The 25,270-nt window shown below is 38.5% G+C and overlaps 1 protein-coding gene across 1 annotated transcript in view; it reads left to right on the top strand.

The window, feature by feature from the left end:
• Window positions 1–25,270, top strand: part of LOC149800058 (uncharacterized) — a 107,751-nt gene that overhangs the window by 47,761 nt on the left and 34,720 nt on the right. Inside the window, exons 3-4 of the mRNA XM_089957180.1 lie at window positions 15,644–15,786; window positions 16,547–16,658. Of these exons, the coding sequence (XP_089813306.1) occupies window positions 15,644–15,786; window positions 16,547–16,658 (255 nt within the window). The remainder of the gene's footprint in view (window positions 1–15,643; window positions 15,787–16,546; window positions 16,659–25,270) is intronic.

Here is a 25,270-nt window from a genome sequence, read left to right on the forward strand (position 1 = left end):
CTAGAAGGATGACTTCGCCGCAGCAAGAATCGAGTGAGAAACCCGATGAGAACTCCAAGTTCAAACCCTACCATTTTCCAGTCTTCTTACCTGACTATTGTGATTGTGCCCGTCGATTGGACACGTTTCAGAAATGGCCTACGGATAGGGAAGGATTACCTTCTTCGCATGTTTTAGCTAGAACAGGATTTGTCTACTTGGGACCTGAGTCAGGATTGGGATACGAGGTACAGTGTTTCGCTTGCGGACTGAAGTTACGAATGGATCTATGTATCTATAAAGATTCAGCTATTCTGGAACATACTCGATGGTCTCCGCACTGCCCTTACCTTTCTATGGCCTCTCCACCCATCACACTACGGTACAATTATGACGGTACCTTAGAGACGGTACCTTCCAAAACAAGACATAAAAAACGTAAAAAAGGAACGATGTACAAGCTTGAGACTGCATTGCGACTAGTATAAAAAGGGGCTATGGTCAAGATTGATAGTTCATTGTGACTACCAAGATCGAGTGAACAAGATGAATACTTTCAGAGAAACACAAAACAAGTTGTTTAGAAAGGCACAATTCAAGTGTGAGGCTTCTGAAGTGCAATACGATTGTGAGCCTTGCGATGGGTACGGTGCTGTACGTTGTGACCTGAGCGATGCCGTAAAGCATCATGGGAACTTTGTTCTCACGACCCCTATCATGGAAAGTGACGCTGTGCGTGTCAAACCTGAGGGATGCGAAAGTGATGCCGCTCGTCCTCTTGGACATTTTACTGGGTTTCGTTTTAAAGGGGAATGTTCACCTTCACGTCTACCCCCCCCCCCCTACGGATGTCATCCAGCCCTGAGCAAACTCCTGCCCATGTCACTCAACCCTGATCGAAACGAACCTGTGAAAGACGAATATTCGTTCCCTGTGCGTTTGTCGGAATACTGCGACTTTGAAAATCGTCTTCAATCGTTCAAAGGAAAATGGCCTAAGTATCTGGGAGGACCGACCCCCGAAGAATTAGCCAGAGCCGGATTTTTCTACTTGGGCGAAGGAGATAAAGTCAAGTGCTTCAGTCACTTCACCACTGGGAACCGCAAGATTCGGCCTACGTAGAACATGCTCGATGGTCACCGAATTGTCATTACATACCCTTAGTGGGACCGAGACATTGAAGTAACTTACCATAATCTGTTCATGGATACTTTACAAGAGAACATTCGTGCTTTGCCTCTGGAGTTGAGAGAACGCATTTACCGAGAGCTGGTCAAAATATAAGTGAAACGTAAAGAACAATTGCATCCGTTACGTCACCGGTGCTTGAACCACTGGTACCTGAAGGCTATACAAGGACTGATTCAATTGAAAGTGTTCCATTGGACGGACATTGATCAACGATCCCCTAGTTTTAAAAAGGATTGGTTTGTTATGGACGATTCTATCTACTACATCATTGTAAACTTACTGCATCGAATTCCAGAGGAAGAGTTAACGAATTACCAACATCTTGTACACAATGTCAACTTAGTGAAAGAGGAAACTTCTGAACGAATTGTAATGTGTAAATTAGTGACTAAACGATTTAAATTCGACACTGAAGTAAAACCATGTCTGTGCAAAGAGTACATTTCTTGTGTCAGACCAAAGAGGATTTAGTATGACTTATTCATGGATACTTTGCTAGAGAACATTCGTGCTTTACCTGTGGAGTTGAGAGAACGCATTTACCGAGAACTGATCAAAATAAAAGTGAAACGCAAACTCAAAGTTATTGAACCGTGTTTAAATTATGCTCTGTTCCAAAGTATAAGACTGATTATGAGTGGATATTACATCAGGCACAAAGGTAAACGAGGCTATTGGCGCCACCACCCAAGGATTCCAAAAACAGTGTATATACTTATGGATACTTTACAAGAGAACATTTTGGGCTTGCCTGAGGAGTTGAGAGAAAGGATTTACCGAGAGCTGTATTGCTTCCGAAACAAAGAGACTATAAAATCAGGCTGCCATGCCACGGATTATGTCACAAGTGATTGAACAGATTCCGTGGAAGGAACTCAATGACCAGATTCAAACCTTGGATCATTACCATCGATTATTAAAAGAACTGTATCCATTCAATTTGGGTCGACAAGTCGTGTGTGTCTTAGTGACTTGTTTTCTGGGATTTCGTTTAGCAGCCGATTCTTTGTGGACTCTTTACGAACAGTACTTACCATACCCCCATGGCCTTAAATGGTCACGAAAAACTCCTTTTGCTCAAAGCCTTGCGGTTTCATCTGGATACTTCTCGACCTCTACGGGAAAAAAAGATTCGTCAACTTTTAGCTACCCAAGACGTGTATGACGATGTGTTTGTAGCTTGTGACTTACATCCCCACTGGACAGATGTCCGTGCCTGGAAAAAGGGGGGTTTTGAGGCTTGGACCCAAGAAGTGGCCCAGTATGCACGAGAGTTGTTCAAGGAAAAAAGTTACTTTTCAACCTGTGTTAGTGACGGTGCCAGAAGAACCCGTCACCCAGGACGGGACTGTCGTGGACAGGCCTGAAAGACCCTTTCGGGAGGACACTTGTGTGACCTTACCCCCTACTATAGAACTGGTTAGAACATTACCCAAAACATGTTGTACAGACACTTGTGTTTATTCCACGTTAATGGTTATCATGTGCCTTTTATCCTTGTACTTAAGCCTTTGGCTTTTATGTATTTTTGTCTTTCGTATTCGTGTTTGAAACATTCAATAAACGTGTTCTGAAAAAAGTATATAAACTCTTGACTTGTTTGTTTTCGTGTCACAAGTGACATTTCTCACACTATGGCTACCTCTGCTGTCTCTGCTCACTCTTCCTCTACTGTCAACGTCATCGACGAACACTTAGATCGTGCCAGTTGGGAGGCTTTGTATCTTCGCCATCCCTTTAACATGCTCATTGCCGGATCTAGCGGTTCAGGCAAAACCGAATTCGTCAAACGTTTGATCGAACATAAACATCATTTGATCGATCGACCACCTCAACGCATCGTGTGGTGTTAAAAAGAGTGGCAATCGGCGTACAGCCTCTTGCAAGAAAGTCAAGGCGATTCCATCGTGTTTGTGGAAGGCATTCCTAAAGAAGACGACGGAATCGTCTCTGACTCCCGTCAAACCCATTTGGTCATTTTTGACGACATGTTAGGAGAAGACGAAGAAGAAATTAAACTGTGGTTCACGCGCAAAGGGCATCACCGTAATGCCAGTGTCGTTTACATCACTCAAAATTTGTTTCAACAAAGTAAAGCCCATCGCACCATCAGTCTCAATGCGCATTACGTGGTCTTGTTTAAAAGCCCTCGAGCTGAATCGCAAGTGCAAGTCTTAGCCAAACAGATAGGAACACCTTGGCTGACTCAGGCGTACGACGATGCCACTCAAACTCCACACGTCATTTTACTCGTCGATTTGAAACCTACAACCCCCGAGGATTTGCGATTTCGTACCCACTTGTTTCACCACTGGTGCCAAGACGGAGGGCCTGTCCTGTACACGTCTCCGTCCTCGACTTAATTTCACTCCACATACAAAATCTATAAAAACCTCAGACCCTTTTTCGTCTGTCTCACACAACGTCAACATGACGTCCCTTCAGTCGCATCTTCCCGTCAAATTGATTTGTGCCTTGTATGGCATCAGTCGAGAAAAAAATCCACAAATACGAGCTCGTGTCTTAGAAGCTAGTCTCAAAGAAGTCTTACGATGGTTCACGGTGACGGCACGTCAAATACTCCAAGGAATCATTCAGATTCCTCATCAAACCAAACGCTTTTTCGATCGAAACAAAGTCGCTTTGGTCCAACTGGCCGATCCCCGCATCGACACTCAAACCAAAAAACAAATCATTTTGAAACCTGGAGGGAGCGGTACTCTAGGAGGGGTCATCATTTGCTCTCTCTTAAGATGGGATCATAATGCCCCCAAAGTTATACCCAAGAAGAAAGTCCAACGAAGCCCCAAGAAGAAAAAGAAAAAGACCAGGTCCCCAAGGAGAACTTCTCCAGTGGCAGGACCCTCCTCTTACCAGACACCACCCCGGAAAAAGAAAAGAAGCCCCCAGAAAAAGAAACAGAGAAAAAGTACCCAGAAAAAGAAAAGTCCACAGAAGAAAACTAGTCGCAAGAGAGGCACTTCAGCCAGTACGCAACTTTACACTCGCAAACCACGACCTGCCACGGCAGTGACTACGTCTCCGGCATCCTCACGTTCATCCACTTCTCCGTTGATGACACCAAGAACTGAAGAGTACTTGGAGACGTTGATCACACCAAGAACTTCTCCGTTATTGACCCCAAAAAGAACTTCCCCAGTGGCAGGACCCTCCAATTTAGCGACAGTGGCTGCTGCTCACAAAGTACCTTCTCCCAAAATCAAAGTCCAAGAAAGATCGGGAATGTTACAAAGTTTACTGGATTTGTCCAAGCAAGAACTGGCTCGATTTAGTCCGTTGCGTACCCCTGCACGACGTGTCATGCCTGTCCTCAAACTAATACGACGTAAAGACAATCAGTGTCGACGCGTTCCAGTATAAAAAAGGTGTGTGACCAAGTAGGGTATCAGTGTTTTTTGGTGCTCCTGAAGACTCAAAGATGTCACCCTCCAGAAAACCCCAAGGAAAGAAAAGGAAAGGACTACCACCACGTTTAGTCAAACATGGGGACATGTTATCTGTCCTGTCCAAAGCTTCTCCACCTCTACGAAAAAAACTCATTCAATCTGCCTCCAAAGAGGTCACCGATACCGTGTGCGAATGTTGTTTGAACGTTTTGAAAGGCACGATCCCTTTGTTCAAACACCAGAAACAATGCTTAAGCAAGCATCGTCACGTTCTTCGCCAAATGGTTCAAAAGAAAATTCCCATTCATCAAAAGAAGAAGATGTTGGTTCAACGTGGAGGCAATTTACCCCTCTTGTTAGGCCCCATACTGAAAGGAGTCTTGGGAACCATGTTGGGAGGACTGGTGGGAGCAAGATAAAAAGGCCTTCGGAAGTCCCAAGATCTCAGAATCGACCCCTGACAACCCCATGGAAGGTCGAAAACTAGCTTTAGTGCCTTACAAACGATGGATGGAATACCATCGGTGGCAAGAACAACGCACCCCGCATTTACCTCCCAATCCCAATTTGAGCGAAATGTCCCAGTTGCAACACGAATTGCAGTCCTTGATGGATCGCCAAGATTTGTCCGAAACAGAAAAATCGCAAAAGTACGGTCAACTCTTGCAACGACTGCAACTCTTTCACCAGAAAGCTTTAGACGAAACAGCTCTACCCAATCTGAAAGATTTTAAGACCTTGATGAAAAGTCCAGCACCATAATCATTACCACCACCACCACCACCACCACTACTACCATCCCCAGGGGTCACCAGAGATGCTACCCCACGAAGGCCTGAGGAAGAAGAGATGCAAGAAGTGTTTCAAACACCGTCAGCAGCTCCTATTTCGAGTAAGATTGCAGCATCCTTGTTGACCCCGTCCCCCACACCCCAACGAGAAGAAATGAAAGCTTGGGTTAAAAAGATGATGTCCACTCCTCCTTCGACAGAAGTGAAAAAGAAAGAAGGGAAACCAGAAGTGAAAAAAGAAAGAAGACCAAAGCCATTCCATTGCCACCTCCACCACCAATACCTTCGACTTCTACTCCCGTAGCCCATCGGACACGTAAATCCGTTTCTAAACCACCCTTTCGACCCACCCAAAGTAGCATCACCGAAGAGTGGGTGACTTATTAACACACCAACCAACACAAAAAAAATGGAAAAAGTCTTAGCCAGCATTTACTACTATCCCTCCCATCCTGCAGGTTACGCAGGAGTTCAAAAATTGTATCGTGCTGCCAAAAGTCGACTGAAAAGTCTCCGTTTACCTCAGGTGAAACGATGGTTACAAGAACAAGCTACCTACACTTTACACAAACCCATTCGACGCAAGTTTGCCAGAAGTCGCACCTGAGTGGAAGGCATCGATCATCAATGGCAAGCCGATTTAGCCGATGTCTCTCATTTGGCCAGCTACAATTGTGGCTACAAATATTTGTTTTGTGTCATCGACGTCTTTTCCAAATTTGCCTGGGTCGTACCCTTGACCCAAATCGAGCAGCGAGTTAGTGCGAGCCCTGCAACGAGTGCTGAAACACCCTCTTCGATGGCAAACGGACAAAGGCACCGAATTTCTGAACCAAGCTTTCCAAAAAGAATTAAAGAAACGTGACATTCATTTTTTTACCACCGAGAATCCCGAAACCAAAGCCAGCATCGTGGAACGTTTTCAACGCACTTTGAAAGAACGCATGTGGAAATATTTTACGCATCACCACACTCTGAAGTACATCGACATCTTACCGCACCTGGTGCAAGCGTACAACCAATCTTACCATCGAAGCATCGGACGTGCCCCGCAAGAAGTGACTCCCGAGAACGAAGTGTTGGTGTTTGAGCGCCTGTTTGGTACGTCCCCGACGAGGGCTGTCCCCAAGAAAAGTGGGGAGTTGACCGTAGGAGATTGGGTGCGCATTGGCAAAACCAAACGCACTTTCGACAAAGGTTACTTACCTAACTGGACGACCGAACTGTTTCGTGTCACTGGACGAGTGCATGGTCGTGATCCTGCCGTCTATAAATTGGAAGACATGAACGGAGAAGTGCTCAAAGGAACGTTTTATTTGCCCGAGTTACAACGTGTCACCAACAAAGAAGACGACGTGTACGACATCGAAAGCATTCTCGAACGCAGAACCCGTAAAGTGGGCAAACGACGTGTCAAAGAAGTCAAAGTACGTTGGAAAGGATATTCACCCAGTTTTGATTCTTGTATCGACGCTTCGCAAGTCATCGACTATAAAAAGAAGTGACCATCATGCCCTTTCACACAGACGCATTTACGTCGACCACTACTCCTTCACCTAATTCTTCTGTGCAAGATTTACAAAAACAACCCTTGTGGGTGTGGTGTGGAGAACGTGTGCCTAAAACACAAATCGTCTTTTTCTGCCAAATCTTCGTGGTGTATTGTGTTATCGGGGCAGCCATCGCCAATTTGAGTTTGCAACAAGGAGACAAACAATTGTGGACCATTTTATTGAGCAGTTGCATCGGTTACCTGCTTCCCAATCCCTCCCTGAAATTCTCTTCCAACGGGAACCACGGGAACCTTGTGTCCAGTGCCAGTGTCAGTGTCAGTCACCACTCCAACAACAACCACAACCACAACCCCATTTTGGGCGGAGACACGCCTCTGACGTCCAGTAACCCCTCGGACAGCTACAGAACTCTGGAATTATGAGTCACCAAAACCAATTTTACTTAACCTTACCCAGTGACAGTTCCAGGGAGGTGTTTCCCAACAACACGTTGTTCTGTTACACGGGCAAATTACCTCAAGCCATCCCGTTAGATCACGAAGCCCATTGGGAAGTGGCTTTAGTGGAAATCATTCACCCGACCCAAGTCTACAATGTCATTGCCAATCAAAATTTTTTTACGGTGGAAGTTCATGACGAGCAAATGCAAAAGTTCTTGAATTCCCCCAATGTCAAATATGACAATAAAACCTATAATGAGAAAACTCAAACGTGGACCTACCAGTTGTTTATTCCCCCAGGCTATTATTTTAGTGGTCAACATTTGGTCAGCACCATAAGCTGCAGGTTTAATGTCGTGTTTCTGAAAGCTTTGGAGTATGCCCCAAAAGCGGTCACCATATGGTACCACAAAGCAGCTCGTCGCTTCTTGATGAAATTTGAGCAGAGTAAAATCGTGTCCATTTTATTTTGTTCTGAATTGTTTGACATGTTGGGCGGAGACATGAACATGAGAATGACCATGATGAAGAAAAACGAATTACCCATCATTTACGAAAACGAGTCTTTTGCCCAGTATTTTCGTTCCCCGGTAGAACTGAACCAAGGACTGAATTTGATGTTTGTGTACTCCGATGTAGTGGAGTACAACGTGGTGGGACACACCTCCGTACCGTTACTGCGTGTCATTCCTTTCAAAGTGGATTCTGCCACGAATGCTGACGAGGAAGGTGGAAACACTTACCACGTCCACCGCGAATTTGTACATCCTCATTATTTGCCTGTCAGCAAGTCTTATTTGGACACGGTCAACATTGCTATAAAAGGAGATTTGGGACAAAATATTTCATTCACCAAAGGAAAAGTCACGGTGAAACTCCATTTTCGAAAACGGTTCTCTCACGACTCGTAAGTCATGTATCCAGTGTATCGAGGGGTTGCACGACAGCGAGGACACGGTTTAGGAGACATGCTGAAATCGGCCTTTCGTTCGGTGGCTCCGGTGTTAAAACCGATGGTGACACGCGGATTGCACGCCTTGAAAGACGCGGCACTGACACAAGGCAAAGAATTTCTCCAAAATGTCATCATCGACAAACAAAACCCTAAAGAAGCCTTCATGAGGGCAGGCAAAAATATCTTGCTGCAAACGGGCAAAGACCTTTTGAGCCGCCGAGACACACCTATAAATGCCCTGCACGCTACCGAGTCAGGCATTCAGCAAGGACAAGGCAGAAAGAGACGACGAAGAAAACACCCTTTCACCAGACTTCAAGCTAGAAAGGCCAAGAAAAGAAGAACCGTTCGAGACTTAGACGTTTTCGATTATTGAGAAAGAGACAAAACAAAATTATGCCCCGAGAGTCATGTGCTTGTTCCAAGTCGGAACTGGATATGTTTGCCATGCCCCCACGATGATGACCATGCAAGAATCCCAATGGGTGGAATTTCATCCCGTCTCCTCTTTGACGGAATCAGCTCCCATCGAGTTTGAAATCAAAGGACAGCCCGAAGATTACATCGATCTAAATAGCAGTTACCTGTATTTGAAAGTCAAAGTGAGCAAAACGGACAACAGCAATCCTGGAGCCAATGATAGGGTAGCTCCTGTTAACAATTTCATGCATTCCTTGTTCAGTGAAGTGGACTTGTACTTGAATAACAAACTGGTCAGCAGCAGCGTGGATACTTACCCATATCGTGCCTATCTGGAAAATCTCTTGACGTACGGAAAAGAAGCCAAGAATACTCATCTGGATGCTTGCGTGGTATGGAAACCTGACACGGCGGATGTATGCACGTTTAACGACACAGCCCTGACAGAAGATGACAATCCTCACAATGTGGGGTTTAACACACGTAGAACTAAAATTCTGCAAGGGCGAAGTTTAGAACTGATGGATCGTTTGCATTTGGACATGTGGCTGCAAGAAAAGTATTTGCTGAACGGAGTAGATGTCCGCCTGAGACTGAATCGTAGCAGTGCCGCTTTCCATTTGATGGCCCATGCCAATGAATACAAAACTATCATCCAAGAAGCCAGACTCTACGTGCGACGCGTGGAAGTGTTACCTAAAGTGGGAAACGACATCAGTCAGACGTTGAGCTGAACCACCGCCAAGTATCCGATCCGACGCGTGGAAGTGAAAACGTTGACCATTCCTGCTGGACAGTGATCCATGATCGAAGATCATCTGTTCCAAGGACAGTTACCCAAACGTTTGATCGTTGGTATCGTCAGAAATTCATCTTTCAATGGACTTCACAGCGAAAATCCTTTTGAGTTTCGACACTTTGGCAAGATGGCAAGACCTTGTGTACCAGACCTTTCGAACCTAACTTTACCTAGAACAATTACTTGAGATCGTACTTGTCCCTGTACGAAGCCACTGGCCAGTTAGGGACCAACACCAGTCACGGTATTACGTACGAAGATTATGCAGGAGGCTACGCTTTGTGGGCTTTCGATTTCACTCCAGACCAAGGCAGCGACGAGGGACATTTTCACCCTATAAAATCTGGCCAGATTCGGGTGGAAATTCAGTTTGCAAACCGAGACCCTGATGTAACGGTGAACGTCCTCCTGTATGCAGAATTCGATAATACCATAGAAACCAACAGTTTGAGAGAAGTCATTCTAGATTATTAGAAGCTATGGAAGACTGTTATCCCTCTTTACCTAGTGGAGAAACTTTGGAGATGGAATGTGAGGAGACCGTGGAAGGAGAATCCCAAGACAAAGACGAAGAAGTTGTCATGATGAAGTCAAGATGGCCAGAACAAGAAGCCCATTTAGTCTGCTGTTTTGCCAAACGCTTGGTCGAAAAAATGACGGAATTGATCAAGAAAGAGTGCTATGGATGTCAAAACGATCATCCCAGTCAAATTCAACACGACAAATGCCTGATGTTGAGTCAAGAAGAAAAATTGGACGTGTATCTGGACGAAGCTTGGAGTCTCATCTCGGACGAAGACGTGTTGCATCAGTGGTATAAAGACTTGCGTGAACATTCTTGTTCACCATTAACCACTCAAGAGATCGATTGTATCGAAGCTCTCCTGAATCAGAGTGAGGAGACGAAACGAAGAAACGGTTATTTGTCAGACATTTTCAAGCAAAAAGTCAGGATCGAATTGATGACGTATTATTACCTGTGAAGAAGAAAAAAAAAAAACACAAAACATGGATACCTGGGAACTTTATTACCTTTTGAACCACAGTTCGTACACGGCTTCTTGGAATCCTGTCGTCTGTGCTAAAGATGAACTTCCTCATCGCAAACCTAAAGACCATCAAGCTTACGTGATCAACACGGACGACAGTCATCTCCCAGGAACCCACTGGGTAGCCGTCTACTTTCCACAAGAAGGATGTGTGGAATATTTCGATTCGTACGGATTGCCCCCTTTGGAAGACGATATCATCGACTTTATGAGAAGAAATGCTCAAACCACCCGATTCAATAATGTGAAATTACAAGGCACAGATTCCTTGGTGTGTGGACAATATTGTGTGTATTTTCTGCATCATCGCAGCCTGGGCTATTCCTTAGAACATTTAGTGACTCATTTTGATCCTCGTTCTTCTTCTAGAAACGATGTGAAAGTAGATCGATGGTTTTGTGATCATTATGCTTATCTTTTGTCTCAAGCTAGGAAACGTAGTGTCCATCAATGGCCTAATGACTTCCAACAGTGGAAATCACAATTTCATTCACAACGTTGTCAGCCCTGTTTAAAGTAGATTGTGAATTGAGAAAAAATGTTTGTGATTAGGAAAAAAAATGTTTGATGTTATAATGTTGGATTATTGTTAAAAAAATGTTAGAGTTGTTGTTGGTTAGTGTTAAGTGATTTTTTTGAATAAAAATGTTGTGTTTTGAAAAAAATGCCTTTGTCGTTTGTTTGGCTATAAGAATGTTTGATTCATGCTCTTTAATTTCTTACTATCCCTCTCATGACACTCATTGAACGTTGCGGCTCGAAAACCGTGGAGGGATGTTTTCCTTCACGTCCGCGCTTTGACTTTAAGAACCGGGGTAGTTTCCAGTCTAACCATCCATTGTCGACTCATCCTCCTACGAAGATGTGCTCCAAACTAGCTAAGCTAAACGAAGCCTACGTGAATTTGCATAGGGTCAGACACAGTCTGATACCGAAGCCAGAAGAGATAGAGAATGTGAGAATGTTAAAAGTCACTGAAGACCTGATAGAAGAGCTCTTCAGAGAAGAAGTGAACAGGGAGAAAGAAGAATGGACAGAGAAGTACAGACTTCAGAGACAGCAGCAACAACAACAACAGCAGCAGCAGCAGCAGCAGCAGCAACCTGAACCCGACAGATGCTTTGTCGATTGTCGTATCGACACCAAAGAGTTCTTCTTCTCTTTCCGAAGAAGGAGACCTATCGCCAGAAAGTCTATCCTCAGAGGACATCGCATTCTTAGAAACTAAAAGATTGCCATAGCAAACAAAAAAAACAGCCCTTTTCAGGGCTACCCCAATACTCTAGAAAAGAAATAACCATCAATTTGCCAATGTGTGTAGGTAGAGTAGTGTGAATATAAACACTAACTCTTTTTTAATAGTGTGAGGGTATGTGTTTGTGTATAGGATTGTGTGTTTGTAAGTGCTCAAGTACGTTGGTATGGATAGTAGATTAAGATAATGTTTTTTGGTGTTTGAGGTGTGGGGAGAGTAGATTTGGGGTTGGATTGGATTGCTTTGCGCATGTGAATAGTCTATTGAAGTGATTAATGAAAAAAAAATTTTAGAATAGGAATGGGAAGTATAAAAAAAGTGAGTGAGTGTTTCTTTTAGGTCCGCGCGTTATTTTTTGGTCATGATCTAGGTAAGATCAATTTTATGTTTTTAGGGGGATGTTTTCCTTCACGTCCGCGCTTTCACTATAAATTGAAACTCGCTGGACAGTCTAGCTACCCTGTTCATTCGTTGACAAAACAATGAATACCAGAATTGTGAAACTGCTAGAACTCCAGATGCACCTGGAATATGCCAGGCGCATACTAAATGAACTGGCCGCGGAGGCCATTGTCGAAGAAGCAAGAATGAAAGAGGAGGAGGAGGAGGAAAGAAGAAGAAGAAAAGAAGAGGAGGAGAGAAGAAACAAAGAAGAGGAGAGAGGAAATTTCAGAATCCCAGAGACAGAAAATTGGGATTCTGAAGCCACATATCCCGCCTCTGCACTCCCAAGAAGAAAGGTGAAAGGAGACTGGGGACGAAGATGCGTGTGTGGCGCCAGGCCAGGAAGGTGCCATCATTAGATAGGTGCATCTGGAGTTCAAAGAAAACCAACAGCCCTTTTCAGGGCTACCCAATACTCTAGAAAAGAAATAACCATCAATTTGCCAATGTGTGTAGGTAGAGTAGTGTGAATATAAACACTAACTCTTTTTTAATAGTGTGAGGGTATGTGTTTGTGTATAGGATTGTGTGTTTGTAAGTGCTCAAGTACGTTGGTATGGATAGTAGATTAAGATAATGTTTTTTGGTGTTTGAGGTGTGGGGAGAGTAGATTTGGGGTTGGATTGGATTGCTTTGCGCATGTGAATAGTCTATTGAAGTGATTAATGAAAAAAAAAATTTAGAATAGGAATGGGAAGTATAAAAAAAGTGAGTGAGTGTTTCTTTTAGGTCCGCGCGTTATTTTTTGGTCATGATCTAGGTAAGATCAATTTTATGTTTTTAGGGGGATGTTTTCCTTCACGTCCGCGCTTTCACTATAAATTGAAACTCGCTGGACAGTCTAGCTACCCTGTTCATTCGTTGACAAAACAATGAATACCAGAATTGTGAAACTGCTAGAACTCCAGATGCACCTGGAATATGCCAGGCGCATACTAAATGAACTGGCCGCGGAGGCCATTGTCGAAGAAGCAAGAATGAAAGAGGAGGAGGAGGAGGAAAGAAGAAGAAGAAAAGAAGAGGAGGAGAGAAGAAACAAAGAAGAGGAGAGAGGAAATTTCAGAATCCCAGAGACAGAAAATTGGGATTCTGAAGCCACATATCCCGCCTCTGCACTCCCAAGAAGAAAGGTGAAAGGAGACTGGGGACGAAGATGCGTGTGTGGCGCCAGGCCAGGAAGGTGCCATCATTAGATAGGTGCATCTGGAGTTCAAAGAAAACCAACAGCCCTTTTCAGGGCTACCCAATACTCTAGAAAAGAAATAACAATCAATTTGCCAATGTGTGAAGGTAGAGTAGTGTGAATATAAACACTGACTCTTTTTAGTGTGAGGGTATGTGTTTGTGTGTTAGTGTTTGTAAGAGCTCAGGTATGTTTGTGTGAATAGTAGATTATGGGTTTCTTAATTGTTTCTTAGCGTATGTGCAGAGTATAGTTCGGGTTTTATTATATGAAATGAGAAAGTAGGTGAATGTTTTCCTTCACGTCCGCGCGTTGTTTGGTCATGATCTAGGTAAGATCAATTTTATGTTTTTAGGGGATGTTTTCCATCACGTCCGCGCTTTCACTATAAGAACCCACCACGTTCGTCGTTCGAACCATTCTACGGAATAACAGATACAAGATGGAAGTGTCGGCGTTGTTTAATGACTTAAGAAATGTTTACTTTTGGATGATGGATGGAGAATATACTATTGAAAGGATAGAAAGAGAATGGAGGTTGAGAAAAAGTCTTGACTATGTCAATGAACTACAATTAGCGAGGAAGATGATAGAGGAGATGATAGAGGAAGAAGTTAAGAGATTGAGAGGATTGATTCAACCAGAGTATGTAAGAGTGGGGACTATAAAAGAGTCTATGGACAAGGTAAAAGGAGTGAGATGTTATTTAGAAGAGCTAGAGAAATGGTCAGAGTGGAAGTTCGTGAAAAGGGGCAGTGAACAACTAAAGAAAGCGGAAGAAAAGATGAAAAAGATAATAGAGGAAGAAGTGCAGAAAATTAAGGACAGGTGGGCAAAAGATAGAAAAGAACAAGAGAATAGAAAGAAAAAAGAAGAATATGAGAGACTGAACAATAACTGGATAAAAATCCAACAGAAGTTCCGATCCATGGGTCACCCGGACTGGATACCGGAAAATGAAAAGAAGAAGAACAAAGGAATTTGGGGAAAAATTAGAGGCTGGATGAAGAAATGGAGAAAATAGAAGAAGGCCAAAGGCCCTTTTCAGGGCCACCCATATTTCTCGAAAAGAGAATGACTTTTAATTGCCTACCCCTTTTTTTAAAAATTTAAAAAAAAAAAAATCCCATATTCAATTTCCCTTGACGCTAGACAGTCCCACGATTTATTCCCATGTTCAATTCCCCTTGTCGCTCAACAGTCCCAAAATCTATTTCCCATGTTAATTTCCCCTTGTCACTCAACAGTCCCACAATTTTTTCTCCATGTTAATTTCCCTTGTCGCCAGAGTGTCCCACGATTTTTCTCCATGTTAATTTTCCATTGTCGCCAGAGTGTCCCAGGGGTCTCTGTAATGCTAATTCCCATTGTCGCTAGGGTATCCCCATTCACTACTATGGTTGTTATGTTTCTCCACATAAATATTCTGCATTCAGTCCAGAATTAGGAAGTCCATTGCACACTTTGTCACTGATAGAGAAAGATGTTCTGCCCCGTTTCACTGGAACCTACCATTTGTTGTCTTGTTCGCATGTGCTTTATTAAATGGTCATGTGTCCCTATTAATTTTCCACTTTATAGAGAACCAACATCTCTATTTTTGTTCTGTGAATCAACATCTCTATTTTTTGTCTGTGCACAACTTTGCTCACTGTAGTGCACCCTTTTGTCTACTACACTGTGGTGTAAAATAAGTCGCATCAGTCTTTACAAATGACAAGAAAATAAGTCAATTATTCCTTGAAAAAAAAATTCTGCTCAGAATATTTACGTCATATGGTGAGAGGAGGTTGTGGAGTTTGTTGAAGTTTTAGAGATACTTTTATATCAAATAAAAAATGTGCAAATTTTTGCGATGAAAAGCGAATTTGAATATGAAAATTATGTATCTTCATGCTATACGAAAGGTGATACATATAAATGCTAATTTTGATAGTTGTTGGTGCCATTAAGTTCTGTTATTGACAATCAGAGCCTCAATAGTTCTAAATAATGCCATTTCATGGATGGAGAAAAGTGGATGAAATATTATTTAAGTTCAGTCACTTCCATTTCTTGAGATATGCAAATTTTCGATTGCAAAGAATCCATTCTCAATATATGGACCAATCTAGCACCATAGGAGGATTTTGTCTTTCATCGTTTTCACCTCCATAGTCATCGTCATCATCATATTGTCGTGGTTATTATTATTGTTATTATTATTATTATTACAGACCGGACTTTCTTCAGGCCCTAATGTGTGTCACCAATGGTATAAAAGTGTGCGGCAGCGCATTTGAAGTTGAGCGATGGATTCATTCGATGTTATCAGAATATGACGAATCTCTCATTAACCAAATGTGTGGATATCTACCTGGTAAATGATAACTTTTAACCACCAGTTTTTATGTCATTGTCTGAAACATATATATATATATATATATATATATATATATATATATATATATATATATATATATATATATATATATATATATATATATATATATATTATTTATTTATTTATTTATTTATTTATATATATGTATGTATGTATGCTTTAATGTGATATAATGAATACAGTCTTAAAACACCGGAATCAAAAATGTAAATGTAAAAGTTAATTATGTACGGATAATTGGATGTCTCCTGAAATGAATCAAGAAGGTATCACTCTTCGTCTTTGAATACTTCTCATGACTGTATTGTAATGATTAGTTAGTTGAACAAGAATCATCACAATGACTTTTAAAAACAAACTCCAAGAAGCAGATTGATTCACGTTAGATCCAGAAAGGTAAACAACAAAAATAAAACAAATTTGGTTTTATTGGTTGTATCAAGTCTTTGTGGAAAACCTGCATGCACAATATGCGATCTGTAATTTACCGGTAGGTTATTACAGACTAATCTGACTGTCTGTGAATCTCATTATCCCCATAACAATCCATATAGGGTTAGTAAGAAATAGTAATGGACCATTTGATGTGGATATTATTCGTTTTACTGTTATAATTTTAAGTATTCTTACCTCCACTGTCATGAATTTGCCGAAACTCGGCATTGGACAGGAAATCCCCAATGGCCATTCAAGTACATATGGATTTTATTTGCGACCTTTGATTTTCTATTTATAGCGCTGGAGGAGAACCTGTCCTGTCTAAATGATTTGGAAAATTCCACCACATTGGCTCAATGTATCAAACCAACTGAGTACGATTTGGAGGTCGATACCGAGCTCTCTTGCAGGTGTGTACAACAGTTACGTATACAATAGATAGTACAGATAGACAGTACAGAAATTGTACATACATTACATAATACAGATAGCACAACAATTGCACATTCATTACATAATACAGATAGACAGCACATCAGTTGTACATACATTACATAATACAAATTGACAGTACAGCAATTGTACATTCATTACATAATACAGATAGTACAACAATTGCACATTCATTACATAATACAGATAGTACAACAATTGTACATACATTGCATAACACAGACAGCACATAAATTGTACATACATTACATATTCCAGATATATATTACAATAATTGTACATACATTACAGATGGGGAGTACAGCAGTTGTACATACATTACATAATACAGATAGACAGTACAACAATTACACATACACTATATAATACAGATAGTACAGCAATTGTACATACCTTACATAGTACAGATAGACAGTACGGCAATTGTTGATACATTACATAATAGATAGACAGAACAACAGTTGTATATACATTACATAAAACAGATAGTACAACAATTAAACATATACTACATAATGCATATAGACAGTACAGCAATTGTACATACACTACATAATACAGATAGACAGTACAACAATTACACATACGCTGCATAATACAGATAGACAGTACAACAAGTACACATACACTACATAATACAGATAGACAGTACAACAATTACACATACACTACATAATACAGATAGACAGTACAACAAGTACACATACATTACATAATACAGATAGCACAACAATTACACATACACTACATAATACAGATAGACAGTACAACAAGTACACATACATTACATAATACAGATAGACAGTACAACAAGTACACATACACTACATAATACAGATATACATTACAATAATTGTACATACATTACATAATACATATATATATTACAATAATTGTACATACACTACAGATAGAGAGTACACCAGTTGTACATACATTACATAATACAGATAGACGGTACAACAATTACAGATACACTACATAATACAGATAGTACAGCAATTGTACATACACTACATAATACAGATAGACAGTACAACAAGTACACATACACTACATAATACAGATAGACAGATCAGCAATTGTATATACATTTCATAATACAGATAGTACATCAATTGCACATACATTACATAATACAGATAGGAAATACATCAATTGCACATACATTACATAATACAGATAGACAGTACATCAATTGTACATACACTACATAATACAGATATACAGTACAGCAATTGTACATGCATTACATAATACAGACAGTACATCAATTGTACATACATCACATAATACAGACAGTACATCAATTGTACATACACTACATAATACAGATATACAGTACATCAATTGTATATACCTTACATAATACAGACGGTACATCAATTGCACATACATTACATAATACAGATAGTACATCAATTGTACATACATTACATAATACAGATAGACAGTGCAGCAATTGTATATACCTTACATAATACAGACGGTACATCAATTGCACATACATTACATAATACAGATAGTACATCAATTGTACATACATTACATAATACAGATAGACAGTGCAGCAATTGTATATACCTTACATAATACAGACGGTACATCAATTGCACATACATTACATAATACAGATAGTACATCAATTGTACATACATTACATAATACAGATATACAGTACAGCAATTGTACATGCATTACATAATACAGACAGTACATCAATTGTACATACATCACATAATACAGACAGTACATCAATTGTACATACACTACATAATACAGATATACAGTACATCAATTGTATATACCTTACATAATACAGATAGTACATCAATTGTACATACATTACATAATACAGACAGTACATCAATTGTACATACATCACATAATACAGATAGACAGTACAGCAATTGTACATACATCACATAATACAGACAGTACATCAATTGTACATACATTACATAATACAGATAGACAGTACAGCAATTGTATATACATTACATAATACAGATAGTACATCAATTGTACATACATTACATAATACAGATAGACAGTACAGCAATTGTATATACATTACATAATACAGATATACAGTACATCAATTGCACATACATTACATAATACAGATAGTACATCAATTGTACATACATTACATAATACAGATAGACAGTGCAGCAATTGTATATACATTACATAATACAGACGGTACATCAATTGCACATACATTACATAATACAGATAGTACATCAATTGTACATACATTACATAATACAGATAGACAGCACAGCAATTGTATATACCTTACATAATACAGATAGTACATCAATTGTACATACATTACATAATACAGATATACAGTACATCAATTGCACATACATTGCATAATACAGATAGTACATCAATTGTACATACATTACATAATACAGATAGACAGTGCAGCAATTGTATATACCTTACATAATACAGACGGTACATCAATTGCACATACATTACATAATACAGATAGTACATCAATTGTACATACATTACATAATACAGATAGACAGTGCAGCAATTGTATATACCTTACATAATACAGACGGTACATCAATTGCACATACATTACATAATACAGATAGTACATCAATTGTACATACATTACATAATACAGATAGACAGTACAGCAATTGCACATACATTACATAATACAGATAGTACATCAATTGTACATACATTACATAATACAGATATACAGTACAGCAATTGTATATACATTACATAATACAGACAGTACATCAATTGCACATACATTACATAATACAGATAGTACATCAATTGTACATACATTACATAATACAGATAGACAGCACAGCAATTGTATATACCTTACATAATACAGATAGTACATCAATTGTACATACATTACATAATACAGATATACAGTACATCAATTGCACATACATTGCATAATACAGATAGTACATCAATTGTACATACATTACATAATACAGATAGACAGTGCAGCAATTGTATATACCTTACATAATACAGACGGTACATCAATTGCACATACATTACATAATACAGATAGTACATCAATTGTACATACATTACATAATACAGATAGACAGTGCAGCAATTGTATATACCTTACATAATACAGACGGTACATCAATTGCACATACATTACATAATACAGATAGTACATCAATTGTACATACATTACATAATACAGATAGACAGTACAGCAATTGCACATACATTACATAATACAGATAGTACATCAATTGTACATACATTACATAATACAGATATACAGTACAGCAATTGTATATACATTACATAATACAGACAGTACATCAATTGCACATGCATTACATAATACAGATAGTACATCAATTGTACATACATTACATAATACAGATAGACAGTACATCAATTGCACATACACTACATAATACAGATATACAGTACAGCAATTGTATATACATTACATAATACAGACAGTACATCAATTGCACATGCATTACATAATACAGATAGTACATCAATTGTATATACATTACATAATACAGATAGTACATCAATTGCACATACATTACATAATACAGATAGACAGTACAGCAAGTACACATACACTACATAATACAGATAGACAGTACAGCAATTGTATATACCTTACATAATACAGACAGTACATCAATTGTACATACACTACATAATACAGATAGACAGTACATCAATTGTACATACACTACATAATACAGATATACAGTACATCAATTGCACATACATTACATAATACAGATAGACAGTACAGCAATTGTATATACCTTACATAATACAGACAGTACATCAATTGTACATACACTACATAATACAAATATACTGTACAGCAATTGTACATGGATCGCATAATACAGATAGACAGTACATCAATTGTACATACACTACATAATACAGATAGACAGTACATCAATTGTACATACACTACATAATACAGATATACAGTACATCAATTGCACATACATTACATAATACAGATAGACAGTACAGCAATTGTATATACCTTACATAATACAGACAGTACATCAATTGTACATACACTACATAATACAAATATACTGTACAGCAATTGTACATGGATCGCATAATACAGATAGACAGTACATCAATTGTACATACACTACATAATACAGATATACAGTACAGCAATTGTACATGCATTGCATAATACAGACAGTACATCAATTGTATATACATTACATAATACAGATAGTACATCAATTGTACATACACTACATAATACAGATATACAGTACATCAATTGCATATACATTACATAATACAGATAGACAGTACAGCAATTGTATATACCTTACATAATACAGACAGTACATCAATTGTACATAAACTACATAATACAAATATACAGTACAGCGATTGTATATACCTTACATAATACAGACAGTACATCAATTGTACATAAACTACATAATACAGATATACAGTACAGCAATTGTATATACATTACATAATACAGACAGTACATCAATTGCACATACACTACATAATACAGATAGACAGTACAGCAATTGTATATACCTTACATAATACAGATAGTACATCAATTGTACATACACTACATAATACAAATATACAGTACAGCAATTGTATATACATTACATAATACAGACAGTACATCAATTGCACATACATTACATAATACAGATAGACAATATATCAATTGCACATACATTACATAATACAGATAGACAGTACATCAATTGCACATACATTACATAATACAGATAGACAGTACAGCAAGTACACATACACTACATAATACAGATAGACAGTACATCAATTGTACATACACTACATAATACAGATATACAGTACATCAATTGCACATACACTACATAATACAGATAGACAGTACAGCAATTGTATATACATTACATAATACAAACAGTACATCAATTGTACATACACTACATAATACAGATAGTACAACAATTGCACATACATTATATAATACAGACTGTACATCAATTGCACATACACTACATAATACAGATAGTACAACAATTGCACATACATTATATAATACAGACAGTACATCAATTGTACATACACTACATAATACAGATAGTACAACAATTGCAGATACATTATATAATACAGACTGTACATCAATTGTACATACATTACATAATACAGATAGTACAACAAGTACACATACACTACATAATACAGATAGACAATACAGCAATTGTACATACATTACATAATACAAACAGTACATCAATTGTACATACACTACATAATACAGATAGTACAACAATTGCACATACATTATATAATACAGACTGTACATCAATTGCACATACATTACATAATACAGATAGTACAACAAGTACACATACACTACATAATACAGATAGACAGTACAGCAATTGTATATACATTACATAATACAGATAGTACAACAAGTACACATACACTACATAATACAGATAGACAGTACAGCAATTGTACATACATTACATGATACAGATAGACAGTACATCAATTGCACATACATTACATAATACAGATAGTACATCAATTGTATATACATTACATAATACAGACAGTACATCAATTGTACATAAACTACATAATACAGATAGACAGTACAGCAGTTGTACATACATTACATAATACAGACAGTACATCAATTGCACATACATTACATAATACAGATAGACAGTACAAGAAGTACACATACACTACATGATACAGACAGACAGTACAACAGTTATATATACATTACATAAAACAGATAGTACAACAGTTACACATACACTACATAATACATATAGACAGTACAGCAATTGTACATGCACTACATAATACAGATAGACAGTACAACAATTACACATACACTACATAATACAGATAGTACAACAAGTACACATACACTACATAATACATATAGACAGTACAACAAATACACATACATTACATAATACAGACAGTACAGCAATTGTATATACATTACATAATACAGATAGTACATCAACTGCACATACATTACATAATAGACAGTACATCAATTGCACATAGACAGAGACCAAAATAAGAACAGATAGGCGACTGAAGGACAGATGATTAATAACAAGATAGCCACAAGATAGATAGATATAGATAGACGAACTAACGGATAGATGGATGGAGGGATTAATGGATGGATGGATGAATGAATAGGAGCATGTAGATCACAAGTCTTTTCTATTCTAAATAGTGTTGTTTTTTAATACGATCGTTTTGCATGGCATAAAGGTCATACTTAAGCTACTTGATTCTCATGTGCACTCAATGTCCGTTGGCAACAGATAAAGCTTTCTTTCTCATCTTGGTAGATGACCGGCAAATAACTGTAATTAATCAAGTACAGTATTGTCGTGACGAAAAAACGCTTATGCAGATTTTCGTAAAATTAGTACCTGATACCGATTTATCTAATTTCTTTTAATACGTCCAACTTTAGGACAATTCTTCTGTCTTTTACCCTTACTTAAGCAAGTCTTACAGTCTTGTGCTTTTCAGTATCCGTCCTTTCTTCAGTATAGCCGACTCAGTAAGACAGTTTATCCGTAGTACACAATATACACCGAAATTCATCTGAATAATACAGTTTCATTAGAAGAAAGAATCGGACAGTTTGAACCATTCCTTTAAAGTTCTAGTAGCAGAATGACCTGGTATAATCACTAATCAAAGAAATAATTGCAACGTCCTTGTCGCATAATCCCCCTGCCCGCTTTCTCTCACTCTGAACATTATACATAGATATGTCCATTTGATCTACACATATTTTCTCCATCGACTCATTTTGTCTTCTTTCATCTAACTACCTTCTTTCTTTTTTTATCTACCCACAGATCTTGATGTTGGATGACATCAGAGATCTTGATGTTGGATGACATCACAGATCTTGATGTTGGATGACATCACCATAAATAAAACTAACCACCCTCTCACTCTATAACGTCCCCGTTATTCCCCTATAGACACAGCTAATACTTACTATCACCCTTAAAATTCATATAACATTACCAGTGAATTGATGATAGAGAAAATGGGTAGTATTTTGAACATACATGCAGAAGCATTTATATTCTATCATGTATGGAGTAAAGTAAGATAAATTGGTAGACTTTAATGGGCAGCACAGAGAGAGCAAACACACCGAACACTTAAGGACAACCAAGATGGGATAACCTATGTTAAAATCCTTATGGAACTCTCTGAGGATAAGATGGACAATCCCGTGTTAACAAAAATGTCCATAGATATAATGTGCAAAGGTAGTTAAAGGTAATGTTAAAACTATATTAACTATCTAACACTTGGTTTAAAGTTAACAAGACCTAGCTAACTACTATACAACGCGCCGTTTGGAATAACCAAAATCCAATTATCAGCTATCAATATACAGTTATCTGCTATCCAACACTACACCCCTACTATCTGATGCGCTGTTTATCGTGACCAATACGTAGTCGTCTACTATCCAGCTACGTTATCTACTGCCTAACATGCCTCTGTAGTGACCAATACCCAGTTATTTACTATCCATCATTCCACACATACTAATCAACACATAGTTGTATACTATCCAAAACCCTGTTACGTGCTATGCATTCCCCAGTTACATCCAGCACCCATTTCCCTAGTTACATCCAGCACCCATTTTATTATTCAGCACGTCGGTTTTTTGGTGACAAATACCCTTTCATCAACTAACCCACGGGTAGTAGTACTCACAAATAGATGTACATTATGTTGCATGGTTTCTGTCAGGAATGACGGGAATGTTACATCACAATGTTTGGTCCTGTATGGGGTCTAATTAAACTTAATATTCAGGGTGAAATGCTTCGCTTTTATGGCATCAGAAATTAATACATGGCTTCAGTAGTAATTAATATTACACTGTAAAATTCATGTTATAATCGCAATAGGGTTAACATCTGGGGTAATTGGTGGGATCAAAACTGGAAGTCCTGTAGTAAAAGATGTTTATATGTCTAAAATATGACGGGCGACTTTTCGATAAAATGGGAAATCCAATTTTACAAATGTCCAAAGGTTTGACATGATGGGTTGTTATGGCAGCCAAGGAAAACATATTTCTTAAATATGTCCATAGGTTTAACACACATCGATTGAATAAGATTCACACAAACTACCGAGCACATTGGATCGAATATAAAATAAGGGGCATGGCAAATAGAAATTAAAAACTAATTTTATAATTTCCAAAGCGTTCCCTATAAATATTCTCTAATATACCCATTTCAACAAAACTATCATGCTAACTACCCTTATAATCATTATATCTCTACCAATGAGAAAGTATATATTAACTTCTTGTATTGTAATCAGTGAATTAAATTTATGAAATATGGTAATAGTATTTTTTTGCGTAAGTAATATTCAGGGTCTATACTATTTAGAATCCCTCGGAGGAAATGTGCGGATAATCCTTCATTAACATTTTCATTACACCCTAAAATACTGTAAATCATGGAATTTGTCT

This window comes from Sinohyriopsis cumingii, chromosome 5, assembly GCF_028554795.1.
Source record: "Sinohyriopsis cumingii isolate HCF-2022 chromosome 5, ASM2855479v2, whole genome shotgun sequence".
Taxonomy (NCBI): Eukaryota; Metazoa; Mollusca; class Bivalvia; order Unionida; family Unionidae; genus Sinohyriopsis; species Sinohyriopsis cumingii.